The sequence below is a fragment of the Papaver somniferum genome, unplaced genomic scaffold (assembly GCF_003573695.1).
Source record: "Papaver somniferum cultivar HN1 unplaced genomic scaffold, ASM357369v1 unplaced-scaffold_107, whole genome shotgun sequence".
Taxonomy (NCBI): Eukaryota; Viridiplantae; Streptophyta; class Magnoliopsida; order Ranunculales; family Papaveraceae; genus Papaver; species Papaver somniferum.
The window spans coordinates 632,310-642,572 of record NW_020619603.1 but is presented as its reverse complement, the minus strand read 5'-3'; the positions used below and the strand labels follow the sequence as shown (position 1 = coordinate 642,572).

Below are 10,263 nucleotides of genomic sequence, written 5' to 3'. Positions count from 1 at the left end.
AGAAAACTATGTAATCATTCTTCTCTAATCTCCTAATAAGATTGTTCTTTTCCTTCCTCTTATCTTTCCCTGTTTCACCTCTAATTCACCTAAAACATGATGTAGATCTTTGGAAAAAATATATTTAAAAGGCAACACTCTTGTTAGTAATGCTTATATAGCTATTTAATGAATATGTAAATTTTTTGATTCTTAACATTAATGAAAGGTTTAGTTATATTTAATATTATTGAAATATGACTACAGATGCAATCAGTATTGTTATATGATTGCAGGTAAGAGATGTATAAAAATATAAACAATCCTTGTGTGTTTTTTTCTATAGGAAACTTTGACTCAAGTTCTCCAGAGATGGAATCAACTAGAAAAAGTTGTCTCCAGTGTAACTTGGTGAAGTTGTTCCCATAATCTAAAACACGGGAGCTTGTGATATATCAATCTGGATGCAACTGGAAAAAGTAATCTCCGGTAACGGAAGCAACTAAAAAAAATTTGGCTCAAATATTGGAAGCAACTTGTAAATTGTTCCCAAATTTGGGATCAACTAGCATAAGTTGTTTCCAAAATATGGGATCAACTATCACATCCATAGGAAACTAGAGCAAGTTCTCTGAAACTTATTCCTTAAAAAAAAAACTAGTAGAGCCTCGAGCAGAAATATAAAGACAATTCACTATTACAAGAACAACAAATTGTTTGGAACAATTGCAATATAACAGGTAAAACAAAAAAGAAGTTCACAAAATAAAAACTTGCAAAGCAAGTTAAAAAAATATAAAACAAGTTCAAACAAACTGGAAAATGGAAAATTTCATAGGAACATAAGCCTGTAGAAGTTTGAAATCCTTCGTCTGCCTTCGGAATATTGGTGCACGATGATCCAATGCGGCTTTCCGGCATTAAACGACTGCGAATCGTAAGCCTACCAGACCCACCACACCTCTTGCAAAATTACGATTACATCCTTTTCCTTTGAAACTCGACAGTATATTTCCCTGCAAAAACCATGTTAACCTAAGAAAAAACCTCAATAATAAAAAGCAAAAATATAAACTCACAACCAAAGAACAATTAGTCAAAGGAAAAGCTACAAAACTGGAGACAACTAGTCAGCTCAAAAACAACGTGAATCTGAATCAAGAACTTTGTTAATCAAGTTGATACTAGTTAAAGTGACACAATTCACTCAGGGCTATGCCCCCTGCTGAGAAGTATAATCAAAGCAACAAGCCGAAGCTGTCTCAAAATATGGAAGCAACTAACACAAGTTGTCTCCAAATCTGAAGTCAACTAGCACAAGTTGTCTCCAAAAGAAAAAAAACATACACGAATGAGTGAACCTGGCGTGAGTCGAACACACATCTTCTGACATGGATTCAGTCGTGCTACGGTTCCACCATAGATTCGTCAATGCAAAAAAAAGAAAAGAACAACACACATCAAAATCACATCCAAAAGAAAGATAAATTATAACACAGACCAAACACGTCAATATAACTACAAAAGAGTATGAAAATGCATATGACGAGGGTATTACCTACTTCATTCAACAAAAAGAAATAATAGAAAAAACAGAGCCAACTAGCTCAAGTTGCCTCCGAATCTGGAATCAACTAGCTCAAGTCAAGTTGCCTCCAAAAGTGAAAGCAATTTTTTGTCCCCAAAATCTAGAGTCCAAGAACGACATGGAGCAGGCCTAGATAAAGTTAAACCATTGTTAATCCCAAGCCAGAATGAAACCATGTACATATATTCCAGATAGACTCGAGAATGAGCTGCTACTTTTTCATTAAAAAGTAATGTACCATAATAGATTTTTGTAAGAGTAGGATACACATTATCAAATCGATCAACTCGTACATGAAATGACTGCTCTTACCAACAAAAATGAGTGACACATCCCGTGGCTGCTAACAAACATCCTACAACAATCTATACAAATCAAGAATTCTATGTTTATAAAATCAGCAATTACAATTAGGAAACCACCCAGTCAGAGAATAATTCTAGGTTCATACAACTGCCAAAATGAAAATAAAAAATTCTAGGTTTATCATAAAGGAAAGCACCCAGACAGAGAATAACCAAATATGCAAAAGCAAGATTTCATTTTATATTTTGAGTAACATAAAATTCAATATGCATCCTAATCTTAATTATACGCCCATTTAACAGCGACAAGATGTGATGTGACTATGATGTATCCAACAATACGTATACAAGTTAAGATCATTTTTCCGTTCGGAAACAATATGCTTTTCGACACCCTCATAACCTTCACCACCTCCTCCATCACCAAATGTTCAACATATAACAAAGGAAAGACACATCATTCCAAATTGCCAATCAACAAGGCTAATAGCATCACGATTTCTTAGATATTCCACTTGAGTGATAGCTACCAAAAAAGAAGTCCAAATTAAACAAATGACAATTTCATATAAAACTGGCAAAACACGGTTTCCAATTACTCAGTACATTTAAATGACTACACCATGTGGTGGTAGCCACCAAGCATATAACACCATAGAAACGGTAGTTGTACAATAGCTAACCACTAAATTCCAAGATATGAAAATTTTATAGTGAAACTTGAGAACATCTATATCCAATACAGATGGAATCAACTAGTCCAAGTAATATCCAAATCCTGAGGCAGCTAGCTCAAGTTGACTCCAAATCTGGAGATAACTAGCCCAAGTTGTCTCTAAATGTGAAGGAAATTTGTTCAAGTTGTTTCCAATATTTGGAGGCAACAAGCAGAAGTTGTGTCCAACATAAAGTGTACATGAATAAGCTTCTCAGAGAAAAAAAAATCGAGAAATACTTACAGCACTTGCAGCAGTCAGTGGAAGCAGCGAAACAGAACCATAGAAGTACTGTATGTGAATTACAAATCCCCTGGAAAAAAAGTAGAGAACTTTACTTCAGAAAAACAAAGAAACGGCTTAATCATATATGCACATTTTAAGGTATACTGAGTGATTATAATGATTTTTCACTACTGTAACTGGGAGTTTTACATCATAGTCAGAATATAACAGCTGACCAAAATTGTCAAAAGCTGTGAGACAAGTTTGTCTGATGCACTAGTCACCATTATAGCACCGGGAGTCTCTTCATGCTCAAGTGTTATTCTAATCCTACGGTCCTGCTTTTAGTGATTGTGTGACCCTAAGAAAACTCATTGGTATGAATTACAAACTCATTCATGTCACAAATTAATTCCAGATTAATAATATAAAAAGCAATTTATTTAACTTATTTCATGATATTTATAAAGAACGAACTTCAAATCAACTTTATTTTCTGATGCTAAAAGATGAAAGGCGACTCATATGAAATCTCCTAGAAGACTAGAATACATAAGATTAAGATATGTCACAGAATTCACTTGTCAGCCAATTCAATTTCAGTTAGTGATACATATTATGCGAATTGCTTACTCACTCGAATGTTGTTGTAGAAGGGGCCTTTCCATATCTATTTTCTCTTTTGTAGAACCCCGTCTCCCTCCACCACCACGACCACCACTGCGATCTCCTCCTTGGTATCCATTGTTCTCACCATACTCACCACCTTTCTCACTTCTGTTATACCCACCACCACCACCACCACCACCACCACCAATATCAAATGTAACATACCATTTAGCATAATTAGTACTTAATAAAATCAATAACAACCAAAATCTTTATTAAAACCAAACCAAATTAAACAAACTTTGAAAAGAAATCAACTAAAAGCGTAACATGGCTGCAGCTTTTTAGATAGTAATACTAAAAAGACATGATTAACGTTGGATTAAGTACCTCTTTATATCATAACAAACAATTGATAAATGTGTAAACCAATCCTATGTTGCATAGTACTGCTAACCTTTTAGATCATACCACTAAATCTAACAAATTCACCACCAATATGAAAAAGAACCACCAAATACAACAACGCCATCAGTACCACTCACAAACGACCAGTTGAATCGATAATTGGTGGTGTGTTAAACTAAAATTAAGAACATACACCAGAAATCCAAATAAAAAAAATAAAATAAATAACTATACATGTTTCAGAGATGAATCAACAATCTCGAGCTCAATTATAATGAAACGAAAAAAAAATCAAGTCGAATCAACAAAATCAAATAAAATTAGGTTATCTACTTATATCTTTAAAATTAGTATCTAATTTCTCCAAGATAAGAAACGACTTGATGAGCAGATGCAGGGGAAAAATAAACTAAACAAATAGCATCTTCTCTGAAAGCATCAGATCGATTCTTAATAATCTGTAAACTCAATTTTCCATCTACCAAAACCAAACCAATTTGATAGATCTGATGATATAGTAATGGTGGACATACTGGAGGTGGTGGTGCTAGTTGTGGTGGAGGCGATCGAGATGGTGGTGGTGATGGAGCCACAGAGATGACGGTGTGGGAGCGACAGAGGCGATGCAAATTCTTCTTCTGGCTTTTTAATCAGAAATAAAGAAGGGAAATGAAATGGAAAGGTTAAAAAGGGAACTGTGGAAATTCTGTTTTTAATAAAAGTTTCAATTATATCCTTGGGGGTATTTGTAAATATCTATAAAGGGTATTTATGAAAGTCCCATGGATAGTAAGGGTGTTTATAACATTTCCACTAAAAACAATAATGCTATTCGTGCAAAAGAGTATAGGCCAATTAGCCTTGATAATTACGGAAAATGGGTCATTTGTCCAAATATTTTTAAATCACAGTTCAAATGGACGAGTAAAAAATAGTTTGGGTGAAATGGCCAAAAAAAAAATAGTAAAGATGAAGCTGGTTTTATCTTAGCTTAAATTTAAAAAATATCAAGGATGAAACTGGATACATCATGTGTAAATTAAAAATAAGAAAAAATATTTGAAATGGGCACGATGAAACTGGTTACATCCTGCTTATTTTACATTTTTGTCCATTTAAACAGTATCAAAATCTAACTGTCCGTTTCACCCAGAAATTATTGATTTTGGTCTTTTTAACCAATTTTGTGTTGTAATTATGCTATGGAAATTATAACTAAGACTTTTAACCAATAAAATCAGTCCTCTTTTGAATAAAATTATTTCTAGCGACCAATATGCTTTCATAGAAGCTGGGTTCATTTGCAATTCCACCATCATTAATTTGTAATGAAATTATTCATTCTAAGAAAGGAAAGGTCCGCTGGATGATTGATTTGGAAATGAAATATTACAAGAAGTTTTAGTGTGGCACTTTGGCTCACCTAATTTACAAAAGCACTTTGGCTCTTGTTATCTAGCACTCACTCTTAACTCTCACTCTAGCTTTCTTACTTCACTCACTTTTTGGTTTTGGATTATTAAAAACAAGACCATCGCCTGCCTATTTATAGGCTGAATGACCGACTATCAAGAAGGCTCTAGAAATGATTATTCTAGAGACTATATGACCGACTTGGCTAAGAAAATTCTGGAGCAGGAATTCTCTAGATTTACACGTGACTGAAATGAAACTCTAGTGACCAATCTCTAATGGGCTCTCCAGAAATATCTAGAGACCAAGTTCTAATGGGCTCTCTAGACTAGTCATTTGACCAACGTGTTGTCTGACCAAGCCACTGACTGTGAAGACTATTCTAGATATTTCTTGATTAAATCACAAATTAGTAATATTTTTAACATGAGTTTTCCTTTGATTTCGGTTTTGTGGCTGAAAGTGGTTTTTTTTCTTTTACTTGGCTTGATGTTGATGCTGGTGGTTCTGCAGCTTCTAGCTTGTGGGTGGTTGTTGGTGTTGTTGATGGTAGCTTCGGTGGTGGTGGATGACCGATCTTGTCGGTGGTGAAGCTATTGCTTCTGTAATCATCAACTTATGCAACTGATACTTTTGATTTCCTTTTCGATTGGTTTGATTTTGGCAGGGTTTCAAGATAACGGTAGAATGCTTGTTGCTAATACATCAGGTAGTAGATGCATCCCAAGAGTGCTAATATTATGTCAGTGATTTGTTTTATCCTCTTTCTTTTCAATGCTAAGATGGTTTTCGTTGAACTACTGGTAACGCCTCTATTGCTACACTGTGTACATTCATGTCATTAGTTTGATTAATCAATTTTAAGTTTTTTTGTTGTTTATGATATATTTTTTGAGCTTCTGCTCTTTAAACGTCAAAGAACTGTTTTAAGATATGTTTCTTGTTGGTATGTGCAGACGCGAAAATGCAACATTATGGATTTGAGCACTCTGAGGACGAAGCAGAGGAGCACGATGTTGATATTGAAAACCGATATACAACTCTAGTGGTATTTCCTTTTAAAAGTCTTAACTGTTTGAGTTTTCGGTTCAATACCCACTTTTTATTTCGTATTCGAGAATCTTTTGGTGTTATTCAGGGGCCTGGGTTATTTGTTTAGGATTAGTTGATTTATTTGGATACTGTTTGAAGTTACAATATGAAATTCTCTGTACAGTTAATTATCAGATTTATTATTGGTGCCTCTGGAACTATATTCGTAGATGCTGAAGTTGTAAGTCTTGCTTGAACATACCCCTCATCCTAATTTTAAATTTTTATTTTTGAAAGTTTGGTTGAAACTTATCCTGAAGGACGCTGGAAGGATTTTTTGAAGTGGTGCGGATGGAACCAGACAAGACAGGATGGTAAATTTCTCAAAATTCTAAGCTTGCTGTCCATAGCTATCTAAAATATATATAAAATTTGTTTAAAAGACAGACTCTAGCACCTTGCACAAGTTCACTGCCTGGGAATTCATGCTATTGCTGGTGATGTTTTATTGAGTTCGTAACAATGAGTATTTGATATTCATTTCTTCAGGGGTTTCAAATCATCTACAAGAGTTTTATCATACCACAGTAGGGGCCCTTGAATAAGCAAATAATGAGGTAGATAAATATGTTCTGCTGTATACCGTTGAAATGACGCAGATATATTCTCTGAAAGATGAATTTTGTTCTAAAAAAATCTATTGTAATACTGCTTGCATTGTTATTTTGTTCTACAGAGATTGTTCTTCAAGACGAAGATTTGGTTCAACATGGGTGAATATGGGCGAAAGAATAAGGTAATTGCTTAGTCTAGACAACTAAGTTTCTGTGGATGTATTACAAATAAAAACGGGTCTAGCTAGCTCTACGACGCTGTCCTATACCAATTGAGCATGCTTGATTGTAAATAATAATCCAATTGAACCCACTTTGACCTAGTCTATGTAGGTGTTGAGCAAACCGGGTAGCATTTCCATGCATGTGGATGGCAATGGACACTACATCATTAATTTGTAATGAAATTATTCATTCTAAGAAAGGAAAGGTCCGCTGGATGATTGATTTTGGTAATGCATATATATACATTTTAGCGTTAGTTTCCTTTTTGAGGTCAACGAACAATAATTTGCTGGAATGGTGAGATTTGTCCTCGATCATAATTATAAAGATCTTTGCTTCTAATGAAGGAAGATGCATCTAATGAACTTATAGGAGTATGGTTCTCTGACCTACCAGGCTACCACGGAAGCTTGGCGAGATGCTGGCTACCAATCTTAATGACATGAATTAACTTGAATAGTTACAGTATTTTCTCTTATTTGGCACATGTATAGGAAAAGAAAATATAGTAATTCATATATTTTCTTAATTAAGAACCCCAATTATAAATAACATGAAATCTAATAAATTATAATTTTGACAGAGAAACCTCAATATTAACTAAAAACGGGAAAGCCTATAGATAGATGTTTGAAATTATTCAAAATAAGAAGAAAATATTTTTTAGACCGTGTAGAAAATCATTGACATTTATCATTATAGCCGGGACCTCCGTAATAAAAACCGAAACCATTTGTATCATGATGGTTGTCGTCAATCTTCAAATCGTAACATTCTGGATTTGTAGAATATACTTCAAAATATTTAGGGTCCACGCTCATGTTATTTTCATCAACTATTTGAACCCAGTTGAAATAACTCGATGTTTTCAGACCACCTTCTGAAGGGAAATGACCGCTACCCATTTGGGTCGTAGTATGCCGACCTTTACTTTTGGTATTAACAATTTCTCCACCCCATTGTACTGCTGTTGCTTTCTTTGATAATTCAGTGAAGAGAGAACTTGGATAATAACCGACCGGTTCACCTTGTAATTGTACCCACCAATGTCCACTACTTTGATCCTGTCAAATTATTCAATGTAAATTTATGGATTGAAGCTGGTAACGCGGCATAATAAATTGATCATTTATATTTTCTTACCTTGTGAATACTGAAGGTGGCATCCTTTTGGTCTCCATTTAAAGTTGACAACTCGGTGAAACTGCATCCAAGGCCGATACTTGATGATGTGTGTACAAAAGCATCACATTCGTCGTTAAAACAAAATAATTTATTGTATCCATCCGCAATAAGTAAAATTAATTAAATCACTAGGTAATATTAGAAACATGATGGTAGACGATAATAAATGGCCTCTCAAGAAATAGACCATGTTATTCCATGTAAAAAAAGAGTAATAATGCTTACCGTCCAAAATACGACGAACCTGGTCTCATAATCACCATACACAAGTGGATCAACCTAATTAAAAACAAAGATTGAAATTTTAACGTGCTCACAAGAGGATATAAAATTAACTTTACATTTAGTTTTAGATTAATGACTTACTACCCATCCGGTTTCAATAGTTTCTTTTCCATCACCAGCTGTAACCCAGATTTGGGATACACTTAATTCAGCTTGCATTTCAACAGCCGGTTTCCAAAGATTTATTTTTGCTTGTGCTCCTAGAAAATTGCCTCGTGCCTCAACTGTCGCGTACTGAAATATAATAATATGCACATAATCAATATGTATTTTTATTATTACCGCTATGTATAACTATACTAATAAAATAAATTAATCATAAAAATGATATTTGTTTTCGTATACCTCGTGAATTTCTTCGAAATTGCTTCTTTGTGATGCATTACGTGAATGTGTTGGATTATGATTTTTCCCTTTTCTCCGTAAGGGGATAGTTCCTTTCGGGCATGATCCATAATAATGCCAAGTTTGTGTGAGTCGAAGTGTTCCCAAATTACCAGATTTCGTTCCTTTCGGGTATAAATTTGGTTTCATCTATTTCATAATATAATAACAAAAGCAAAGTTATTTTTTGGGAGTATGAAATATGAAAGTGTATATTATTAAGAAAAGTGTATATTAAACCTGTATTGTATGATTACGAAGCAATGGATGATTAAGACTAGGTTGTCTGTAGATATCGTAACAATCGATGATCTCATCATTTTCAACCTACAAGATAGAGATTAATGAGATAGAAGCATGAGTTTAACTATATATATATCTTAAAGCAAAAGAAAAATTTCATGACCTTAATAGATTTGATTATTTCGTTGTTTATCGAGTTTGGAATCGTTCTCCCTTTGACCAATTCTTCACTAACGAGTATCGATAATATGATTAACCAATGTGTGAAGCTGATAAATTTTGACATATTTATCAAAAAAATACACAAATACTATGATATATGGATGATGTGAGGATCGACTCATAAGATTAAATACATGTATATGGTTTTATTTTGGCATGATATCCTACTCATTAATTAACTAATTATTTTTCATATATGATATAATATTTTATCATTTATGTGATATCTTGTGCATTTATGTATGTGATTTTTATAAACATTGTTACCAAAAAATACTACAATGTTACATATAAATCCATATTAACTGATACATTTTATTCACTATTATATAAATCTTAAAGGATACTTGGTATGAAATGGATTTTTGAAATATTTTATTTATTATTTTATAAATTTTAAAGTATATTTGGTGTGTAATATCTGAGTTTTTTTATATATGGTATGATATTTTGTGCATCTTTGTGATAGCTCATGTGATTTTCATAAACATCAATCCCTTTAAATTCCTAAGTCATATAAGGCTCCACGTCGTGCGGTAAGAATACTCATCCTTGGATGAGCGTCCCTGACCCCTTGAAAATTCTCCAATCCACTTTTCCTCTAATTATACGAATGTAACACCAAAAAACTTTTTCGGTTGCAAAAAACGTGAGAAACACAGCCAAGAAAAAAACGGGAGAACAATTTATTTTTTATGAAATACCCACCCTAAAAAAAAGAACAGTTTTTCTCTTATGAAACTCTGTTCCCCTCCTCCGTCTTTCTGTTCTCCTCCTCCGTCTTTTTGTTCTTCTGTTCTCCTTTCTTCATCAAATATGTTTTAAATGAG

General features: G+C 33.7%; 1 protein-coding gene and 1 long non-coding RNA gene across 3 annotated transcripts; both read right to left on the bottom strand.

Moving 5' to 3' along the window:
- Window positions 1–654: 654 nt before the first annotated feature.
- Window positions 655–4,517, bottom strand: LOC113328444. The gene is made up of 6 exons (XR_003349415.1): window positions 4,364–4,517; window positions 3,451–3,590; window positions 2,832–2,901; window positions 1,538–1,696; window positions 1,327–1,385; window positions 655–995 (listed from the first exon to the last, which is right to left on the bottom strand). It is a non-coding gene; the product is annotated as an uncharacterized LOC113328444 (long non-coding RNA).
- A 3,110-nt stretch (window positions 4,518–7,627) lies between these two features.
- Window positions 7,628–9,519, bottom strand: LOC113327636. 2 transcript variants are annotated; one of them, XM_026574799.1, is made up of 7 exons: window positions 9,375–9,519; window positions 9,209–9,295; window positions 8,930–9,118; window positions 8,669–8,818; window positions 8,525–8,578; window positions 8,258–8,404; window positions 7,628–8,178 (listed from the first exon to the last, which is right to left on the bottom strand). In XM_026574799.1, the coding sequence occupies exons 1-7, from the start codon at window positions 9,495–9,497 to the stop codon at window positions 7,795–7,797; spliced, it is 1,134 nt and encodes a 377-aa protein (XP_026430584.1). In that variant the 5' UTR covers window positions 9,498–9,519; the 3' UTR covers window positions 7,628–7,794. The 2 variants fall into 2 exon arrangements, with proteins under 2 accessions (XP_026430584.1, XP_026430583.1); XM_026574798.1 differs by having other exon boundaries at window positions 7,629–8,178; window positions 8,666–8,818.
- Between the last annotated feature and the right edge of the window lie 744 nt (window positions 9,520–10,263).